The sequence below is a fragment of the Emys orbicularis genome, chromosome 5, assembly GCF_028017835.1.
Source record: "Emys orbicularis isolate rEmyOrb1 chromosome 5, rEmyOrb1.hap1, whole genome shotgun sequence".
Taxonomy (NCBI): domain Eukaryota; kingdom Metazoa; phylum Chordata; order Testudines; family Emydidae; genus Emys; species Emys orbicularis.
In genome coordinates, this window is record NC_088687.1 from 142,694,523 (window position 1) to 142,717,339 (window position 22,817).

The 22,817-nt window shown below is 50.2% G+C and overlaps 1 protein-coding gene across 1 annotated transcript in view; it reads right to left on the bottom strand.

The window, feature by feature from the left end:
- DYSF (dysferlin) overlaps positions 1-22,817 on the bottom strand; it is a 266,283-nt gene that overhangs the window by 155,870 nt on the left and 87,596 nt on the right. The window contains exons 21-23 of the mRNA XM_065404742.1: positions 19,797-19,903; positions 7,776-7,968; positions 1,042-1,197 (exon numbers count right to left, since the gene is read on the bottom strand). Of these exons, the coding sequence (XP_065260814.1) occupies positions 1,042-1,197; positions 7,776-7,968; positions 19,797-19,903 (456 nt within the window). The remainder of the gene's footprint in view (positions 1-1,041; positions 1,198-7,775; positions 7,969-19,796; positions 19,904-22,817) is intronic.

A 22,817-nucleotide genomic window follows, 5' to 3' on the forward strand; every position in this document is an offset into this window, starting at 1 on the left:
AGTTTTGGGGCCCCCACTACAGAAGGGATGTGGACAAATTGGAGAGAGTCCAGTGGAGGGCAATGAAAATGATTAGGGGGCTGGGGCACATGACTTACGAGGAGAGACTGGGGGAACTGGGGTTATTTAGTCTGCAGAAGAGAAGAATGAGGGGGGATTTGATAGCAGCCTTCAACTACCTGAAGGGGGGATCCAAAGAGGATGGATCTAGACTGTTCTCAGTGGTGGCGGATGACAGAACAAGGAGCAATGGTCTCAAGTTGCAGTGGGGGAGGTTTGGTTGGATATTAGGAAACACTATTTCACTAGGAGGGTGGTGAAGCACTGGAATGCGTTACCTAGGGAGGTGGTGGAATCTCCATCCTTAGAGGTTTTTAAGGCCCGGCTTGACAAAGCCCTGGCTCGGATGATTTAGTTGGGGATTGGTCCTGCTTTGAGCAGGGGGTTGGACTAGATGACCTCCTGAGGTCCCTTCCAACCCTGATATTCTATGATTTTATGCCCATGAAGTGGGTGTAGCGCTGCAGTTGACACTAACACCTCTACGTGCCTTTGGGAGGGGTGTGGAATCCACCTCCTCCAGAAAGCTAATAATTTTTCGTATATTTTGTTCCGACATCAGAGACCAAGTACTATGCTCCCCGTTTACAGATGGGGAAACTGAGTCACAGAGGGGGGACACAACTTACCCAAGCACAGCCAGCAAGCCAGGATTTGACCCAGATCTCTTGACTCCCAGGTGACTACTGGGCGGCAAACTTCGCCCACTGTGGGTAAACACCACAAGCGGGGGGGTGGGGGTCCTCTGCACAGTTGGGGAGCAAAGACAAACACCAGAGCACTCTCCCCTCCCCCTCACCTTGCAATCCCAAATAGGAGTGGAATCCAAACCCTAAACATCTGCTATTTTTACAGGCACTGCTGGGTTTATTTTTTCCCTGTTTACAGATTTCCCTGCTGGGTTTTGTTGGTTATTTTTTGAGGGGAGAAAAAAATGTTATGAAAAACAAATATAAATTCAAAAAGAAGAACCCAACCTACTTTCAAAAATATCGTCTGAAGTTTCCCACAGTTCTTGCCACAGCAGTTGGCGCCGGTCCTGGAGAAAAGAACTTCATGGGCTGGCACCCGGGCGTAAGCCACGCGCTTGTCTCCTCGAAGCATCCAGATCACTATGTCTGGCAGGCTGTTCTGGGGCTGGAAAACATGGTGGCAAACAAATCGCATCTATCCAGCCTCCCCAAATCAATGCCATGAGTCAACAAAAATCCAAGCTGAAAAGTGAGACGCGGTGAGGGAGCGGTGGAATCTCAGCAAGCCTCACCACAGAGCAGGCAGCTGGCAGGGTCGCAGAAAGCAGAGACGGGAAAGACCCATCATTATTAATGTATTGCAGTAACGCTTACGTACCCCAGTGGAGAACAGGGCCCCATTATGCTAGGCATTATGTAAACACAGAGTAAGACAGTCCTCGCCCCAAAGAGCTTACCGTCAAAATAGACCATATGGAAAAAGGGTGGGAGGGGAAACTGAGGCACCAAACAGGGATGGGACTTGTCTTAGATCACACAGCAGGTCAGAGTCAGGAACCGAACCCAAGTCTGAACCCAGGGCCCTATCCACTCGACCACCCTGCCCCACTGTTAGGCGGCTAGACCCACTCCTGCCTTCAGTAGTTGCAGACCCTCAGAATCAGCTGCTGTTTTTTTGGGGGTGTTTTCCTGTGTGTGAATTTCACTGCCCATGAAAGGGGTCAGGCTATTTGACCTCAGCAGGAAGGAGGGAGGACGCCCCCTAGTCTCCAAAAGCCCTCACCCACAAAAGCATCAGGTGCGGTGTCAGCCTGTTTAAATGTGGGGGTAGTAGGTGGAGCTCACAATACCAACAAAAGGAGGAGGACACAGACTCCAGAATTTAACACAGGGATAGGGGTGCAGGTCCCAGGGTCCAAACAAGGGATCCAGAAGGGGACACCGAGCAGAGGACCCCCGATAGTGCCCACTGCCCCGAGGAGGAGTCCAAGGAGCCAGTGGATGCCGCCCAGAGAAACTCTGCCCCAGAGTCACAGAGACACCACCCATACCCCTTGCAGATTCCTCCTCCTAGCCTGGTGGCCTGTGCCGAGGAGGACAGCCCTGGAGGCTGACGGCCGCTGGCTGTGCACAGAGCAAAGGCAGCCTGGCAAGGCAAGGGGATCCTGTGGTGGGTTTCAGCTCAGCAGTTTAGTCTCCATGGTTTAGTTGGTCTCTGCTGGTGGTGCCAACAAGGACACTGTCTGCTGCCAAGTGATGTGGGCACCTACCCACTACCCACAGCTGTTTGGGTAGCTGCCACCGATCAGCTGTTTGGCAGCTGGGGGAGGCACTTGGGGGAGGGCAGAGAGCAGGGAGCGGCAGGTGGGCGGGGCCTTGGGGGGGTGGAGTGGAGGGGCCTGGGGGCACAGCAGGGGTGGAGCACTCCTGGGGGAAATGAAAACCCAGCATCTATGGGTGTCACTCCTTCAGCTCAAGCGGTAGAGGTGTGGGCTTTCAGTGCGAAGGTCCTGGATTCACACGCTGATGAAGACACATGGTGGGAAGGGTCATCACACTAGGATTCAGCGCCTCAGCAAACATTCAGCGCGTGTGCTAAGTGTAGCTCCCAAGCAGGGACTGGGTATCTCAGTTATGGAGCCTTCTGCCTGTCAGTCAAAGGTGAGGGCCCAGCACAAGATCAGAATTGATCACAAGCTGTTCGTTTCTCGTGATTATTTGGTGGCCTTCTCCCAAGAACCGCCACTGTGCCCGGCCCCCTTGCTGTCAGACACAGCAGAGAAGGAAAGGACTGACTGGGACATGATCACTGAACGCCCCCACCCCCTGCAATCATGAGTGAGGCCCACTAACTGGGTTTGCGTAGCAAGCCTGCGCGATGTGTGTCACATCCTTCTCTAGTGGCTGCTCCAGAAGGAGGATAAGAGCCTACTGCTGCCGCCAGCTAATGGACTGACTCCTTTAGCTCAGGTGGTAGCGCTCTGTGCTTTGGTGCTGCCGGCCCAAACCCAGCTGATGCCATGGGGGAGGAGTTATACTGGCACCGATGGTGTCAGTGCCGGGTAGTTTCTGTGCATCACTAGAGGTCGTGCCGCGGGGCTGCCATTTTAGCACCTTTCGTCAGCTCGACAATTCAAATCAAGACAGAAAGAGCGCCTGTCCCGTGCCAGTCCTAACTCAGGAGTGCAGAAATCATGTTCCCCCGCTATTCCCCTTCTGCCGCCTGCCCATTCCCCGGCGAGCCCCAGCCTGCAGGACGATGCTAGAGAGGGTAAAGCGCAAGGCTCGGGGGGAAATTTCAAGCCCACCCAAACACCGTGCATTGGAAATTGTAGCTCAGACGCTGAAGTTATCGGGTTCCGCCTTAGGAGAAGTGAGGGGGGATGGAGTGGGGATGAAGGATGAATGCAGAGAGACAGAGACTATGACTGAGGAAGCAAAGAGAAATCCAGTGAAGGAAACAGCAGCAGAACAGCCTAGACTATTATCCTCAGCACCAAGCGTCCTATTTGCTTCAGCAAACGCTCCCCCAGTGTCAGGGCACAGGATCGGGCCACTGATGTCTAAGGAAACCTGTGAGGACTTGTTTGGAAAGTCGCATTTCTCCCTCCCATCCCAGCAGGAGGCAGGCAAGCAAGGGCAGCCGACTCCCTTCGCTAGTCTGGACGCAGACTGCGCCTGCCCTGCCAGCCCTATGACTTCAGGACCAAATGTTCTGTTTCAAAGCTGGGGCTGGCAGAGTCGCAAACCAGAAACCACTGCGGCTCTGGCCCACGTTCTGAAATGTGCCTCCCTCTCCCCTGAGAGAGAGTCTCTCTCTCCACAATCACAGCGGCTGGCAAGGGCACCTGGGACCTCCTGCGCTGACCCCAGTGCTAAAGGTCTGTTGGGGGGTGAAAATAGCCTGTCCCCAAACGGGAGCGAGGGATTTTAGACCCCATTAAAGGAGGAACACCACAAAACCCTTCCTGTGGCTCCAATCCCCAGACAGGGAGGCCAGCTCCTTCTCTGCTGTGCTTTCGCTGCGGGTGGCTTTAAGGATCACAGAAACAGTCAGCGGGCTGCAACATCACACCCCCCACAACTGCCTGACCAGGATCTTGGAACAACCAAAGAAGAGATGGATCCCCCCCCTCCGGAGAATCCAGCCCAGGTTTTACACCGTGCTGCTGGCTGGGTGTGGACTCTGGGGACCAGCAGCACCCCATCTGGTACAAATCAACACAGCTCCGCTGAAGTCAGTGGCGATTTCCAGCAGCTGAGGTTCTGGCCCTGGGCATTTAAACCCAAATCACTCTCCCACTGAAATCAATGGTAAAACTGCCTTGGCCACGGCCACGGCCCTATAGGGATAAGTGCGGCATAGGTTGAATGTAGAGGGAATTAATAGAACTCCAACTCTGGCACCTTGCTACCAAATGTCATGGCTTCGTTTTAAGGGGCGTCCCATAACCCGGGACACCACCCCAGGAACCACCAGGCCCAGTTTTCAAACACGGGCGTTTTAAGGAGGCTTCCAAACTCCTGCCTTTGATGTCGGAGTTGGCAGTTGGGCTGGCAAATTCCCCTGGGTTTGAAAATCAGGCCTTAGAAAGCTTTGATGGCTTGGAAACCAGAGGCTGCACCCCAAATTAACAGGCTAGACTCTGGATGTTCTCAATCCTGCCATTTACGGTATAAAGCTAAGACCGATCAACAGCCTAGATCCAAACACCGCCCAGATTTCAGGGAGTCGGGATTCAAACAGGGGGGCTGGGCCCTACCTTGGATAATGGGCTGAACCTGAACCTCCAGATTCCCCAGCACCCCTGAACTTTAGGGACATTTGGAGAAAGATCTGGATGCCCCTCACTCACCCGCACCCCCCTCTAGAACAGAGTGTGGCAAAGAGGGGCAAACCGATTGCTACCGAAGCTAATGGATAAAATTCACCCCTGTGTAGAGGGTCAGTCTATGGACTCGGTATATCAAGAGCTTAGGTGGGATGCACAGGCCCTTGCACTGGCGTTCTGCACAGTGGGGACCGTCACCCTCTGGAAAGCCAGCCGGCTTAAAAGCAAACCTGACCGGGGCGACATTGTCTGTATTGTGTATTTCTTCTGAGGTTAGAAACCCAGCCAGCCACTGCCTTTAATGAAACTCCCAACAAGACTGTTCTGGAGATCAGAGAGTGGTGGCGTAAAGTGTAAGCCCCATGTACAACTAGCATCTTCTTATTCACCAGACCTGCCCCGCCATGAGCCTCTGACTCAGATCTGCTGACTTGACTGGCTCAGACAAGTTCTTACCGCTTCGGACTCGTGTTCGGGCTTAGCCACATGGCGAAATCGACCAGAACAGCTCCCCACGCGGACACTCGAAGGCTACAGCGCTGCAGTGTAGATGCGCACTACAGCGTTCTCCGGGCACTATATTCCCGAGAGGCGGAATTCTTCCATCAACCTAGCGCTGTTGACATCAGGGGCGAGGTCGGCATAGCTATCCCGATGTATGTTTTCAGTGTACACCAGCCCTTAGCACTTTAAATTCACTCCCTACCTTATTCCAGAACACCTTCCGTGTATAGACACGCCCTTAGCCCTCCAGAGCCAGCCCAGCTATGAGAGGGTGGGCTAAACATCTCCTCTGGCTTGTGCATCAGCAACAGTATTGCTTACTAGGTTCCCCCCAGGCCTTCTCTGCACTTAAAGGTTTGTCCCTTTAATTATTTAATGGCATGATTAAAGCAGAACTGCAAGGCTAGCATGGATGCAGTTATACCAGCATGACGTGCGGTTACATCAGTATAGCGTATTCCAGTTCAGTGAAGTTGTCATAACTATAAAGGGAAGGGTAACAGCTCTCCTGTGTACAGTACTAAAATCCCACCTCTGCCACCATGTCAAGGCTGTATCCCCACTTTGATCCAAGGAGTTTGGAGTCTCTGGCCAGGAGGGATTTTAGTACTGTACACAGGAGAGCTGTTACCCTTCCCTTTATAGTTATGACAGAAGTGAAATAAGTTATACAGGCATAAAGCACCTCATACTGGCATAACTGTATCTACTCACCAGGCAGGCTTTTCTGGCATAACCACATAGGTGAAAATCACCCCCCTAACTGTCACAGTTATACCGGTAAACAGTGTAGTGACAGCTCTGCAAAGCCTCTGAAGGAAGTGGGACTGCACAGGGGTTACCTGGAGCGCCCTGCCTACTCGAGATGATGAGGTGTGGAATGGAAAGGACCCAGTTTGGTCCTCAGATCCCAGCGGGAGTCTGTATGGATGGGTGAAGGGTTACCCCTGTCCTGGAGCAACCACGTGAACGGGCACAGGTGCCCAATGCCGTTTTGATCTGCTTTTAGTTAAGGACCAGCTGCTAACAGGTGACTGCTTTTCACTGGTCCGGAATAAGCGCTTAGGCAGGTTTTGCTGCACAGAATAATGGCCCAGATCCTCAAAGGCATTTAAGTGCCTAACTCCCCTAGGCACCTAACGGGCTTTGATAATCTGTGCCAATATCACCATTTGCTTCAACTAGAGGAGAGTTTAATGTACCTGGAAGCTCCTGGCAAGAGTTGAGCAGCCACAGATCCCAAGGAAGTCCTAAACCTTCTCATTCCTAATGAAGCAGGCAGCCTAGTGCTGAAGGCTTGGTGGGGATTATTAATTTCCAGACTATCATCTGTTCCCCTGGTGGGTCGGTAATCAGCTGAGTCTCAAAGAGCACAATTCCTAGCATGCATCAGTTTTGGAAAGTTCTACTGGTAAATTTGCTATGGGGACACTCTGGAAAATTAATCCGAATTAACTAAAGATGTCAATGTAAAGTGGATTACTTAAATCACATTAAACTCCTAAGCGGTTGTTCGCCTTAATTCAATTTAACTTAATTTGCTTCCAAAGTGAATATAACTAAAATGAGTTAAGGCCATGTTAATTCTCAACGAGAGCATCCACACAAGGTTTTAACTAATCCACTTCAACCGTTCATTTAGATTAAGGCCTGAGCTACGCTAGAAAATTAGGTCGGCATAACTACAGTTGCTCGGGGGTGTTAAAAAAACCTAAGTCCAGTGGTGAGCTGGCGCCGGTTCCCACGGGTTCGCAAGAACCGGTTGTTAAATTTAGAAGCCGGTGTAGAACCGGCTGTTAAAGGGGCAGGTGGGTGGGCATACAACTCCGGTCCGCAGGCCACATCCGGCCCGTGGGACCGTCCTGTCTCTGGCCCGCCTGAGCTCCCAGTTTCAACGAACAGTTTCGACGGGGCCCCGGCAGGGATGACTAAAAAAAAACACGTAAAAAACACGTGGGGCTTGTACTCACCAGGCGGTGCTCCGAGTCTTCGGCGGCACTTCGGCAGCGGGTCCTTCACTCGCTCCCGGTCTTCGGCGGCACTGAAGGACCCGCCACCGAAGTGCCGCCAAAGACCCGGTAGGGAACCGGTTGTTAAGATTTTGGCAGCTCATCACTGCCTAAGTCCCTTTGTAGGCACTAGGCGGATGGAAGAATTCTTCCATCAACCTAGCTACCATCTCTCGGGGAGGTGGGCAGTGTCTATTCTGAAACGCTGCCCTGGTGTAGCAGCAAGGCTGGAGTATTTTAAGTGTCGACACCCCCTAACATTCCCAAGTAGACAAATCCTAAGAAGCTGCTCCCAGCTAGGATGGCTTACCTCAAACAAGCCTGTAATAGCACCAAGATGGGCTGGGTGGGAAAGATAAAGATCCATCAGGGCAAAAGCAATTCACCCCCACTTTTACCTCCTCTGCCATGGCTTTTAGTCTCAAGAGCCAGTCCTCAGCCTGGTCCAGCACTGTCTGGAGGTCAGAATCCTCGTGCTTCAGGTTCAGAGCTGCCTGGACAATCTGGTGCAGGTTGGTGCTGCGGAATTTGTACATGTTCTGATCCAGATGGGTGCTGGCTGTCTTGTCGCTGACATCGACTAGCGGCTGGCTGCAGATGGGGGTGTGGGAGAAAGGAGCACAGAGAAACAGGCCAACGTTAGCTGTGCATTGCGAAGCAATGGCTTTGCTGGGGTCTTTCTTTTTACGAGCAAGTTTATGCAAAAATAACAAGCCACCAAAGAGATATTTGGTGAGTGAACAAGCGCCAGGAGCAAGGAAGGTTCAAACCACACTTACAGCCCAGAGGCACGATTGCAATGAGTTCCAAAAAGGAGTTGTAACTGAGCTTTGTGCATCACTACACACAAACACACACACAAATATAAGTTGGCTCAAGCAGCAAGATAAATATTACAGAAGCTCAAAAGCATCTTCATCGTGCTGAGCTGTTTAAGAGTTTTCATGTTAAAATTCAATGATTTATGAACTACCCTTATAGACATAAAAAACAAAAGTCCAACTGAAACAGAATGAGATCCAGGTTCAATTCCCAGCCCTTCCAGAGTGACTCTGAGCAAGTCCCTTAACCTGACTAACATAATTGCCTTCTATGATGAGATAAATGGCACTGTAGATGAGGGGAAAGCAGTAGATGTGTTATTCCTTGACTTTAGCAAAGCTTTTGATACGGTCTCCCACAGTATTCTTGACAGCAAGTTAAAGAAGTATGGGCTGGATGAATGGACTATAAGGTGGATAGAAAGCTGGCTAGATTGTCGGGCTCAACGGGTAGTGATCAATGGCTCCATGTCTAGTTGGCAGCTGGTATCAAGCGGAGTGCCCCAAGGTTCGGTCCTGGGGCCGGTTTTGTTCAATATCTTCATTAATGATCTGGAGGATGGTGTGGATTGCACCCTCAGAAAGTTTGCAGATGACACTAAACTGGGAGGAGTGGTAGATATGCTGGAGGGTAGGGATAGGATACAGAGGGACCTAGACAAATTAGAGGATTGGGCCAAAAGAAATCTGATGAGGTTCAACAAGGGCAAGTGCGGAGTCCTGCACTTAGGATGGAAGAATCCCATGCACTGCTACAGACTAGGGACTGCATGGCTAGGAAGCAGTTCTGCAGAAAAGGACCTAAGGGTTACAGTGGATGAGAAGCTGGATATGAGTCAGCAGTGTGCCCTTGTTGCCAAGAAGGCTAATGGCATTTTGGGCTGTATAAGTAGGGGCATTGCCAGCAGATCGAGGGACGTGATCATTCCCCTCTATTCGACATTGGTGAGGCCTCATCTGGAGTACTGTGTCCAGTTTTGGGCCCCACACTACAAGAAGGATGTGGAAAAATTAGAAAGAGTCCAGTGGAGGGCAACAAAAATGATTAGGGGGCTGGAGCACATGACTTATGAGGAGAGGCTGAGGGAACTGGGATTGTTTAGTCTCCAGAAGAGAAGAATGAGGGGGGATTTGATAGCTGCTTTCAACTACCTGAAAGGGGGTTCCAAAGAGGATGGATCTAGACTGTTCTCAGTGGTACCAGATGACAGAACAAGGAGCAATGGTCTCAAGTTGCAGTGGGGGAGGTTTAGGTTGGATATTAGGAAAAACTTTTTCAATAGGAGGGTGGTGAAGCATTGGAATGAGTTATCTAGGGAGGTGGTGGAATCTCCTTCCTTAGAGGTTTTTAAGGACAGGCTTGACAAAGCCCCGGCTGGGATGATTTAGTTGGGGATTGGTCCTGCTTTGAGCAGGGGGTTGGACTAGATACCTCCTGAGGTCCCTTCCAACCCTGATATTCTATGATTGTATGATTCTATGAACCTCGCTGTACTTTTCCTTCCCCATCTATAAAATGAGAAGGCAGACAGACAGACTGACTGATAGTCTATTGCCTCTCTCACAGTCTTCTCAGGTTTAGTAAATCTTGCAGCAAGAATGTTGTTTAAAATAATTCCAATAATTTGTGCAACTTGCAGGGGGTGATAATGTCTCCCTCTAGTGGCTGTGCCACATATAGGCTAAATGCCTCCTACCAGTCCAAATTACAAGTTCGTTTTTTCAAGCTCAAATGGTAGAGGCCTATGATTCTGACATTGAAAGTCATGGGCTCTATTCCTACTGACAAACTGTGCTGGATATGGAGGCTGGGGAAATGTCTGATTTATTTTTACAGAAGGCTATGCATGACTCAGTTTCCCCTCTCACCTTGCTGGGCATGAAGGGGTTACCTTCTTTCTTGAAACATGACAAGCAATGCAGTCACTGCAGGGAAGTCACTAAACATGAATGAACCGTCAGAAACTAACTGTCACTAAGGTAAATACTGCAAATCCCTAGACCAGTGGTTTTCAACCTTTTTTCATTTCTGGAAAATTTGAATGGAGATGTGGACCTCTTTGGAAATCTTAGACATAGTCTGCAGACACTCAAGGGTCCACGGACCACAGGTTGAAAATCACTGCCCCCTAGACAGATAAGCAGGTTTGTGGAAGTACCACCTCCTGAGGCGGAAAGGCATAGTCTGGTTTTGACAACATTCAAGAGGCCCAGCAGACAAGGAACAGAGAAATACATAAAGTTGACAGACAGCTATAGAGGAAGGCTCACTCACACTGGGTCTAAGAACTTACACGAGACGGTAACCAACAGTAACAAAGTTGCTAGAAGTGTCTGAAGGGCTTTGAGACCTACCAGGTCACCTTGTGCACCATGGGTGACATCTGGTGAGCTAGGCATACATATAAGCGGTTTGCTGTTTTCAAGATCTGCTTTCTCTGTAATGTTTTTGGTTCTGAATAAATACTTTGCTTTATGAAGGCTGGCTGGTCACTGGTAAATCCTGCCATCGCTGCTAGAAGACCACAGGACGGCAATTGCTGAGCTAAGCTCAGACTTACTAAGGTGATCACTAAGGTGTCAAGGAGACATTGAAGGCTAAATCCCTGGTCTGGAGGGAAAGGAATGAGTTCCCACCCCGAAAAAGATGACAGCTCGAGGCTTGAGATCTAAGGGTGTGCCGTGGAAGAGGCCATAAAGATGGCAGAGGGATAGTTAAGCCTGGAACCGTGACAATAGGGTCATCAGAACTGTAACCCTATCTAAAGTAAGGGCCCCAAAGAATTCATCCCTTGGTCCGGAATTTCCACTTTCATTGTAAAAATATAATTCCAGTCCTTGCCCAGATGGTTGCAGAGATAACCTCACAGAGGTAAGCCAAGAGTCAGCCAATGCAGGGCTTCCTGCCTGAGTCCACACTGTCTGAAACAACACCTATGAGAGGTGTGAACTGCCCCAGTCATCTCAGCCGGGACCGTGTGGACCCCATGATTCTGCAGCCATGGTGTTTAAGATCTCATCTGAAAGACTCCAACACCACAAACTGCATAGGATTCAATCATCTGCCCAAGATAAACAAGTGGGGCAGAAGTAACCACTTGAGAGTGAGCAGTTGAAGTCATATATTTTGTTAAGAGAGCCTTCACCCTCTACCTAGTCCTGGGTGGTCGTTGTATGAATTGCCCTTGAGAAACTGTTCCAATGGCTAATTTCCCTCACTGTTAAAAATGTACACCTTCTTTCCCATCTCAATTTGTCTACCTTCAACTTCCAGCCATTGGATCATGTTACACCTTTCTCTGCCAGACTGAAGAGCCTATTATCAAACTTCTGGTCCCTATGTAAATACTTATAGGCTGTGATCAAGTCACCCCCTTAAACTTCTCTATAACTCCTTGCGTCTATCGCTATAAGGCAGGTTTTCTACTCCTTTAATCATTCTCGTGGCTCTTCTCTGAACCCTCTCCAATTGATCAACATCCTTCTCGAATTGTGGAAAACAGCAGAGGTCACAGTAGAGCCAAATACAGAGGTAAAGTAACCTCCCTAGGGACAGACATACAGCTAATCCAGAGGCACTGGGCTCCTCACAGGAATGCTCCATACCTCTTACCAACCATGGTGGATGCTGATGGTAGAACCATTAGCAATCACTAAAATTTCATACAATGACTTGTTTTATACTGCTCTATATACTATATGCTGAAATGTAAGTACAAGATTTATATTCCGATCATTTTATTTTATAATCATATGGTAAAACTGAGAAAGTCACCAATTTTTCAGTAACAGTGTGCAGCCACTCCCATTTGACGCCATCAAATTAGGCCTGAAAAAAGACTGGGAGTGGCTGGGTCACTACAAAAAATAATTTTCCCTCTGTTGATACTCATGCCTTCTTGTCAACTGTTGGGAATGGGCCACATCCACCATGATGGAATTGGCCTCGTTAGCACTACAAAAAGTAATTTTCCCTCTGTTGATATTCACCCCTTCTTGTCTACTGTGGGAAATGGGCCACATCCACCCTAATTGAATTGGCCTCGTTAGCACTGACCCCCCCTACTTGGTAAGGCAACTCCCATCTTTTCATGTGCTGTGTATTTATACCTGCCTACTGTATTTTCCACTCCATGCATCTGATGAAGTGGGTTCTAGCCCACGAAAGCTTATGCCCAAATAAATGTGTTAGTCTCTAAGGTGCCAAAAGGACTCCTCGTTGTTTTTGCTGATACAGACTAACACGGCTACCACTCTGAAACCTGAAGCAAAAAAGGCATTAACTCTTCAGCCATGGCTGTGTTCTCTGTCATTGTCTTTCCCTCCTCATTGAATAATGGGCTTGCCCTGTCCGTGGTCTTCCTCTTGCTTCTCATGTATTTGTAAAATGTTTTCTTTTTACCATTTATATCCCGAGCTAGTTTAAACTTGTTTTGCCTTCGCCTTCCTAATTTTGTCCCTACATGCTTCTGTTGCTGTTTTTTATATCTTCAGCCTTCATAATTTGTTTCCAATTTTTACAGGACTCTTTTTTGAGTTTCAGGTCATTGAAGATCTCCTGGTTAACCGGGGTAGTCTCTTACCATACTCCTATCTCCCCTACCACAATGGGATAGTTTGCTCTTGTGCCCTTAATAATGTCTCTATAAAAAACTGCCAAAACGCCTGAACTTTTTTTTCTCCCCTGGACAGTTGGAGAGGGAGGTACAGGGGGAAGGCTCAGGACAGGCGTGCTGTCTGTATGGGGCACAGGGTGGCAGTGAGACAAGAAGTTTGTGAGGGAAGGTTCGGGAGGAGCGGGGAACTCTCTGTATAGAGGCACAGGCTGGTAGTTAGGGGGGTACCGGGGAAGGTTTTGGAGGAGCAGGGCACTGTCTGTATGGGGGCACAGGCTGGCAGTAAGGGAGGTACCGGGGAAGGTTCGGGAGGAGCAGGGCACTGTCTGTATGGGGGCACAGGCTGGCAGTTAGGGGGGTACCAGGGAAAGTTTTGGAGGAGCGGGCACTGTCTGTATGGGGGCACAGGCTGGCAGTTAGGGGTGTACCGGGGAAGGTTTTGGAGGAGCGAGGCACTGTCTGTATGGGGGCACAGGCTGGCAGTTAGGGGTGTACCGGGGAAGGTTTTGGAGGAGCGAGGCACTGTCTGTATGGGGGCACAGGCTGGTAGTTAGGCGGGTACCAGGGAAAGTTTTGGAGGAGCGGGGCACTGTCTGTATGAGGGCACAGGCTGGCAGTTAGGGGTGTACCGGGGAAGGTTTTGGAGGAGCAGGGCACTGTCTGTATGGGGGCACAGGCTGGCAGTTAGGGGGGTACCGGGGAAGGTTTTGGAGGAGCGGGGCACTGTCTGTATGGGGGCACAGGCTGGCAGTTAGGCGGGTACCGGGGAAGGTTTTGGAGGAGCGGGGCACTGTCTGTATGGGGGCACAGGCTGGCAGTTAGGCGGGTACCGGGGAAGGTTTTGGAGGAGCGAGGCACTGTCTGTATGGGGGCACAGGCTGGCAGTTAGGGGTGTACCGGGGAAGGTTTTGGAGGAGCGGGGCACTGTCTGTATGGGGGCACAGGCTGGCAGTTAGGCGGGTACCAGGGAAGGTTTTGGAGGAGCGGGGCACTGTCTGTATGGGGGCACAGGCTGGCAGTTAGGGGTGTACAGGGGAAGGTTTTGGAGGAGCAGGGCACTGTCTGTATGGGGGCACAGGCTGGCAGTTAGGGGGGTACCGGGGAAGGTTTTGGAGGAGCGGGGCACTGTCTGTATGGGGGCACAGGCTGGCAGTTAGGGGTGTACCGGGGAAGGTTTTGGAGGAGCGGGGCACTGTCTGTATGGGGGCACAGGCTGGTAGTTAGGGGGGTACCGGGGAAGGTTTTGGAGGAGCAGGGCACTGTCTGTATGGGGGCACAGGCTGGCAGTTAGGGGTGTACCGGGGAAGGTTTTGGAGAAGCGGGGCACTGTCTGTATGGGGGCACAGGCTGGCAGTTAGGGGGGTACCGGGGAAGGTTTTGGAGGAGCGGGGCACTGTCTGTATGGGGGCACAGGCTGGCAGTTAGGGGTGTACCGGGGAAGGTTTTGGAGGAGCGGGGCACTGTCTGTATGGGGGCACAGGCTGGCAGTTAGGCGGGTACCAGGGAAGGTTTTGGAGGAGCGGGGCACTGTCTGTATGGGGGCACAGGCTGGCAGTTAGGGGTGTACCGGGGAAGGTTTTGGAGGAGCAGGGCACTGTCTGTATGGGGGCACAGGCTGGCAGTTAGGGGGGTACCGGGGAAGGTTTTGGAGGAGCGGGGCACTGTCTGTATGGGGGCACAGGCTGGCAGTTAGGGGTGTACCGGGGAAGGTTTTGGAGGAGCGGGGCACTGTCTGTATGGGGGCACAGGCTGGCAGTAAGGGAGGTACCGGGGAAGGTTTTGGAGGAGCGGGGCACTGTCTGTATGGGGGCACAGGCTGGCAGTTAGGGGGGTACCGGGGAAGGTTTTGGAGGAGTGGGGCACTGTCTGTTTGGGGGCACAGGCTGGCAGTTAGGGGTGTACCGGGGAAGGTTTTGGAGGAGCGGGGCACTGTCTGTATGGGGGCACAGGCTGGCAGTTAGGGGGGTACCGGGGAAGGTTTTGGAGGAGCAGGGCACTGTCTGTATGGGGGCACAGGCTGGCAGTTAGGGGGGTACCGGGGAAGGTTTTGGAGGAGCGGGGCACTGTCTGTATGGGGGCACAGGCTGGTAGTTAGGGGGGTACCGGGGAAGGTTTTGGAGGAGCAGGGCACTGTCTGTATGGGGGCACAGGCTGGCAGTTAGGGGGGTACCGGGGAAGGTTTTGGAGGAGCCATTGAGGCGTGAGCATTGCAGTAAGAGGCCGTGAGTGTGTGTTGTTATTGTGTGTGCTGGTTGTATTGATTTGTGAATAGGGGGTTATGGGTGGGTTGTGCTGGCACCTTTGTGTTGGGTTGTACAGGTGGCGAATCAACCTTTGAAGAATTGTGGCAGCTGGACTAAGTAATCCCCACTCTGAGCAGTCCCCTTCATCGCACTGACTCCTTACAACCGCCGAAACTGGTGCATGCAGATTAGGTGTAACGTCAGTGTGGTGGTTGGTTGAGATACCTCTGTTATCAGAATGGTCGAGGACTCTTAGCATGGCATAGATACAGGTCTTTACTTTTTTATTATACAGAGATTCTGTTATCAATTCAGGGAAGTCCTAGACTCTGTTTTACTGGATGTCAGACACTATGATCACATTAATTCCTTCTGGCCTCGGAATCTATAGTGTATTTATACTGGGATTGTAAGTTTCTTGGGACAAGAAACCTCTTCTTGTTCTGTGTTTGTACAGCACCTAGAACAAGGGGCCTGATCCATGATCGGGATTCGTAGGCACTACCACAATATACATAACAACATGTATTTACAAGGATAAATATCTACATGTCAAAAGCATCTCCCTCCAGTGTACTTAGGGACCCCCAGGAGTTTAAAATGAAGTAGCAAGGACACCACTCCATTCCAGACAATGGTACCTTTCCTGTTACCCCAAGAATGGGTAGAGTCAATACCAACCCTCTGGGAAAGGAAAACACTGCTATAGAAGTCTTGAAAACATGCCTCACTGTGACAGACTACTATCCCAGAGAAGGTCAACAGGTGACTTGATCACAGTCTCCAAGTACTTACATGTAGAAGGATTTCTGATAGCAGATGGCTCTATATTCTAGCTGCAAAAGGCAGAATGCGATCCAATGGCTGGAAGGTGAAGCTAGACACATTCGGACTAGAAATAAGGTGCTCATTGTGAACCGTGAAGGTAATTAACCATCACAACTTACCTCGGGAAGTGATGGATTCTCTACCACTTGGAGTATTTAAAGTCAAAACTAGATGTCTCTTTAAAATATATGCTCTAGCTCAAACAGAAGCTATGGGCTTGAAGCCAAAATTATTGGGCAAGATTCCCCAGCCTGTGCTGCGCAGAAGGTCAAACTAGATGATCGTAATGGGTCTTTCTGGCCTTACATTGAAAAGGATCCCAAAGAATGTTCCACTCTCCAGTGACTGGCTCAGTCAGATTTCTAATGAAACAAGCAACTCAGTGGTCCAATTTTAGAGCCCAAAGAGCCAGTCCCTCTTGGGTTAGGCCTGCTGGCAGACACTGCTACAACGCACAAGACTCCCCAGAAGGCACACGTGGTTGGTATCGGCAAGGCCATCGATTTGGATATTATCCTAATTAGTTTAGCAAATTCTGCTTTCTTTTCAGAACATGTGCTAGGGCTGCTCGCTGATTTATTTAGGCCAATTTCTCTCAGCTATGCAGAAGCAATTTACCACAGGAGCTTAGCACAGAGGAGGAAACAGAGCCAGAGCGAACCACTGGCTTGGCAGGCTCCCTCAGTGACATTTTTTTCCTCATTTAATTGAATTTGTTTTGGAGGGAGCAGCATCTCTGGAAAACCTAAATCCTGGGATTATCCTCAGGTCACGTATGGCACACACAGGAGCAATGGAATATTTACAGCCCTTACAATAGCTCTGACCTTTTCCAAGGAGCTGGGGGGGAGCAGGGGTGAACATCTCCCTGGTGAGTCTTAAAATCAAATAAATAGGTTTTTAAAAGAGCATCCTTAAAGCTGCCATCCTCGTTGGTTTATGGAGCATTTCCCGAGCAGCAGACTTGGCTCATCTGCATGCCACACGTGGGGCGTGTTATTCCATTCCATTCCATCGCCTGCCCCTGAAAGAACAAGCTACTGGCCCTCAAACAAACCCCACAGGATGTGAGTGAACGCCGTAGGCTTCCAAACACCTTTGCTAGTGACCTACGTGTGTCTTAGCAAAGAGCAACGAGGACCAGGTGGCTCAAAGGCCCAGCAATAGGCTCCATGGGGTCTTTTGCCATTCGGTTACTGGTTCAAATCCAACATCGGTTGGGAGAGTGAGTCAATATCATCGCGGGGGTGAGCCCTGTGTGGAATGAGTTAATGGGTCTTGGTCCATTTCCCAGTGAACTAGCATCTGCAACTCAACACGTTTGTCTCGACGAAGGCTGGGGATACACACAGAGGCAAACTCCCTTTTTCTCCTTAGAAATGGTGCCTCTGAGTTGAGGATTGAGATATGCGAGTGGGGCAGGGCTGTAGCTGTTCAGTCACTGGGAGGCATCACTTTCCAGAGCTGTCAATTGGCGTCTTTCTCCAACACTTCTCAATATGAAGCCTGACTATTTCTGTACCCCTGGGTATTTTGAACGGGGAAAGCTTTAGGAAAAGCAGCAACGTCTGTCTAATAGCTGCCACCTTCTTCAGAAAAGGCCACAAGATTTTAACAATTCCCTTTGGCAAAGGCTTATCATCACACCCTACTCAACAACTAAAAACATATTAAAGATCCCCCTGTGAGCAATTGCTGGAGTTGGGGCGATATGCAGTTGGGGACAGGAGGGGAGGGGAATTGAGATATGGTGATAAAGCCTGGGAACTCCAGTTTCAGACCCCACAGCCCCAAGACAGGGCCGCCCAGAGGATTCAGGGGGCCTGGGGCAAAGCAATTTCGGGGGCCCTTCCATAAAAAAAAGTTGCAATACTATAGAATACTATATTCTCGTGGGGCCCGGGGCAAATTGCCCCATTTCCCCCCCCCCCCCTCCCCCCCCGGGCAACCCTGCCCCAAGATATCATGGTGACATGGGCCATGGAAAAAACTACTTAGACAGAGAGTCAAATCATATTGGAAAATAAAATTCAACAAAAGTCTGTGCCAGACATTTATATTTCAACAATGCCCTTCCAACAGACCTTTCTGTTACTGGTGCCTACCTGCAAAATAGGTCCGGGTCACAGGACCTAGGACACATTGTTAAGGGAAAACATATGGACTCTTTGCCTTCCCTGATTATGATATAAATCAGATGCTTCAATGGGAAAGGTTAGGGTTTTTCAAAGGCACGCATAATGTTGGATTCCCTCCCTTTGATGGGGAGATTAAGGGCCGGTTAGGCCTCAGTTTCAGGCTCTGTTTTAAAAACAGAATGTGAATGGATATCTTTCCATTCTTATTTGTATTTCAGTGGCACCCCCAAGCCTGACTGAGGTCCCGGTCCCATTGTGCTAGGTGCTGTACAAACACAGAGACAGTTCCTGATCCAAAGAGCTTATGGTCTGAAGAGACAAGACAGAGAAAGGGTGAAAGAGATGCACAGAGTGTCTTGCCCAAGTCCCACAGCAAGTCAGTGGCAGATCTGGGGATAGAACGCCAGTTTTTTGCTTGGCTGGAGCATCAGTAATGTAACAGCCTGCAAGTGCCAGAGAACCAGAAACTGACCGAGCAGTGATGTGCTGTTAATATTCTCCCCGGGCTGTGTGAGCTATGCAGAGGGGCAACAAGGGACGGGGGAAATCTATTCATTTCCTTTACTCACTTAAACAAAAACCTCTTTTTTGTGACCACTGCCAAGGGAAGAGCCAGCACCTCTGGGACAAGGTGATTCCATTAACGGAACTTCCTCTGGCAATATTTGGACTTTGCCCTTGAAAAAGTATAGAAAGACCAAGATTTTCAAAAGTAGGAACCAACAGTTAGACTCCTCAATCCACATGAAGTGGCCTCATTTTCAAATATATGAAGCACCAGCATCCCCCACTAGAGTCAATGGGGGCTGTTGGGTGCTTAGCACTTATTTAGGCACCTAAATACAGAGTAAGGAGCCAAACTCTGGGCCCTTATTTGTGAAAATCTTGACCTACCTGTATTGATAGCATAACAGTGTGTTCGGTTTGGTGTCACGTGAAACAGGGCGGGGTTAAGGGGATGGAAACCAAGTGTATCCTCCCCTGGCAGAATTTTATGAAAATATAGATTACTTTTTCATTCCAGCTGTAAATTAACCTGTGGAACGCCTTGCTACAGGATGTTTTTGAGAATTTAGGAAGAGTCAAAGAGGGATTGGATGTTTATATGGATAATAAGAATATCCAAGATTATAATACATAATGCTTAAAAAAAGAGTATTGAAAGGGAGATAAACTTTTTTCAGGGCTTAAACCCATCTCCTATTATTAGAGATCAAGACAAGACCTTCATGGGGGCAGATTCTCCCATATCTGCCTAGTGACAGGGTCCTTACACCTTCCTCTGAAGCACCTAGCGTTGGCCCCTGTCGAAGGAAGGATACTGGGCTAGAGAGACACTTGTCGGATGCAGTCTGGCAATTCCCATAGTCCTGTGAGTCAAGAATCTCTCTCACATACACAATACATCCAGAGGAGAAGTCACTGCTTCATAAAAGTTCATTCCTACCACAACAGTATCTGCAAATGTAAATTCTAGGCGGCTCTTTTTGCCTAGCCCTAGATTCCAGCTGGAAGCATATCTATTGCAATGGCTCAAGCTGCGACACAATGAGGCTTATTCAGGTATGCTGGGCTGCAGCCCTTGCATAAAGAGTGGAAATTTATGATCTGCTTTAAATGTCACCTTTTCAACTCCGTGCCTTGGCTCAACAACCTTTGAAGTAAACATTAGCAAATGACCAGGATTTTTCAGCACAAGGCCCCTTCCAACATAAATAAATGTTCTTGTAATAAGCGCATGAAAAGGCTCACAGTTTAATTTGGCAGAAATACCTGCAGTCCGCGATGATGTCATCAATCAACTGGGAAACCAATGAATCCAAGTCATTTGATGAGCACTTGGCCTTGAGCGCAAGGTGGACCAGCTCCAAGCCTGCTTCCTACACAACACACAGAGCAGAGAACTCATGCACTGATTATGGCACCTCCCAGCCTTCCCCTAACCCGCACCCTACAGACCAGCGCTGCGCAAAAGTGCAATGTCATTTGAGGGCCCAGCATATCCCAAGGGCCTCCCCTCCTGCGTCCAATGGGAGGCCCCAATTTTCACAGCCTCCTGTATGTGCTCGTGAATCTGTGTGCCACTTCCCCATCTAGTTGCTGGTCCAAACAGAGGATTAGAGCCTACTACCACTACCAGTTAACAGAGCTACTTTTTTGGCCTGTGCTCTTAGTGTTGAAGCACCAGGGTTCCATTCCCGCTGGAGACCCCAGCTGGGGGAGAGAAGAGAGCAAGAGAGAAACATCGGTGCCCTACAAATGGCTTTGTCTTTTTTCAATTTGGGGGACGGCTCCCTAAAAACAAACAGTTTTTTAAAGAAGGCCCCTCAAGTTTTCATCCTACTTCATTAATGGAGGGTGTGTGTGTTCTGCAAAGTCCCCGTACGGGCCACCAAGTGTAACTTTAGCGCCCTCGTGGCCAAGATGGAGTCTGCTCTCCAGGCAGCTCTGGCCAAGAGATGGCGCGCGCAGGAATGCAGCAGGAGAAATCCCTTCCACCCCAGGGGCACCTGTTCCAAACCCCCCAGAGTGAACACACACCCCCACAGGAAAAGTACAGTGGATATAACAAGGGAAATATTTATTTACAGAGGGATGAGAGGAGAAATACAACAAGGGGAAATATAGGGGGAGCAGTAGAACAGGGCTGCATCCAAGTCAAGACCCCACAGGCCCAGTGGTAGCACAGTCTGGAAGGGCAGACACGGAGCAATGTGTCTGCACACAGAGTTCAGGAGTCCTGAGCAAAGTTCCAGTCCAGTGGTGAGTCTTGGGTGCTCCTGGTCGTCTTCGGCGCCAGTGAACTTTCCCCCAACAAACCCCTCCGGTGCCCTCTTCTGCCGCTCTCTGCAAAGCCACACAGAGCGACCCCCTTCCCACTTAACTAGCTCCAGCCTCCCTCCTTGTTCCCAATGCAGAGTCACGAGCCCCAGTTCTCACAGCCCCATGCAGCTCTGGGCAGCCGTGATACTGGGTCCAGCTCCGGCCTGTCCTTCTCGGGCGATTCCCCTGGCACAGTGCTCCTCCTGGCTCCTGTCCTGGGGTGTCCCCAATCGGCCCTGTCCTTCCCAGGCCTCGGGCAGGTTTCTCTGCTGCTTCACTTTTCCAGGGCCTGCAGGCTGCCTCCCCCTCTCCTTGGCGCTCCTTTTTTCTTACTCTCCCCCTCCCCCTTAGGAAAAAGATTTAAAGGGCCATGCTCTCTAAACCCCAAAGGGGTTACATTTAAATCTGCTATTGTGTGTCCAGGGAGATTGCAGTGTTCTCCTACAGGTTTTTGTATATTGCCATTCCTGATATCTGATTTGTGTCCATTTATTCTGGAAATTTCCACTACATGCATCCGACGAAGTGGGTATTCACCCACAAAAGCTCATGCTCCAATACGTCTGTTAGTCTATAAGGTGCCACAGGACTCTTTGCCGTTTTTAATGGGGAGTGTAATTAACCGTTGGAACAATGTACCAGGGGTCATGGTGGATTCTCCATCACTGACAATTTTTAAATCAAGATTGGATGTTCTAAAAGATCTGCTCTGGGAATTATTTCAGGGCCGTTCTCTGGCCTGGGCTAGGCAGGAGATCAGACTCGAGGATCACAATGGTCCCTTCTGGCCTTCGAATCTAGGAATCTATGCTGTAAAAGCACTCTCTCTATGTTACCTGTTGTGGCCAACCTAGGAAGCAGTTGGACATGTTATGTAAAAGCGTGTTGTTATAGGCAGGATGTGATAAGCAGGAGACTATTGGGCTGGCCCATTGATCACCTCGATGCCCTACTGAGATCAGGGCTCTGTTGTGTTAAGCACTGTATATATTGAAAGTGAGACTCCATCCCCAAGAGTTGAGTGTTCCATTGCGCCATTTCAGAGGGGGAGATCCCAGGCCCAGAGAGACTATGTGACTTCCTCGAGGTCACACCGGGAGCCCGTGGGCAGCCTGTACATAGCGCCGCATGCCCCAGGTTGTGGAGCACTGGGGCACCATGCTGTGACCCTGCGATACAGCGTGTGCATGGGTGTTGTGTATGCCCAGAGCAGCACAGCTTGCTGAGTGCAGTGTGCGTGTATGTGTGTGTGTAGCTTGTGCAACTGAGTGTGAGTTGTTGAGTGCAGTGGATGTGCGTGTGGTGTGGTGTGGTGCGGTACTTGCAGCTGCTGAGCACAGCGTGTGCGCCTGCAGTGAAGCAGTTGCTATTGCTGAGTGTGCAGTGCGGCAGGTGCTGAGTTGCAGCGTGTGTGCGTGGTGTGATATTTGAAGTTGCTGAGCGCAGTCTGTGGATACAGTGCGGTATTTGCAGTTGCTGAGCGCAGCGTGTGCAGTGCGGCAGGTGCTGAGTTGCAGCGCATGCATGTGATATTTGCAGTTGCTGAGCGCAGCGTGTGCACGTGCAGTGCGGCAGGTGCTGAGTTGCAGCGTGTGTGCGTGATGTGATATTTGCAGTTGCTGAGCGCAGTAGCAGATGCGGTGCGGTATTTGCAATTGCTGAGCGCAGCGTGTGCAGTGCAGCAGGTGCTGAGTTGCAGCGCGTGCGTGTGATATTTGCAGTTGCTGAGCGCAGTCTGTGGATACGGTGCGGTATTTGCAGTTGCTGAGCGCAGCGTGTGCAGTGCGGCAGGTGCTGAGTTGCAGCGCGTGCGTGTGATATTTGCAGTTGCTGAGCGCAGTCTGTGGCTACGGTGCGGTATTTGCAGTTGCTGAGCGCAGTCTGTGGCTACGGTGCGGTATTTGCAGTTGCTGAGCGCAGTCTGTGGATACAGTGCGGTATTTGCAGTTGCTGAGCGCAGCGTGTGCAGTG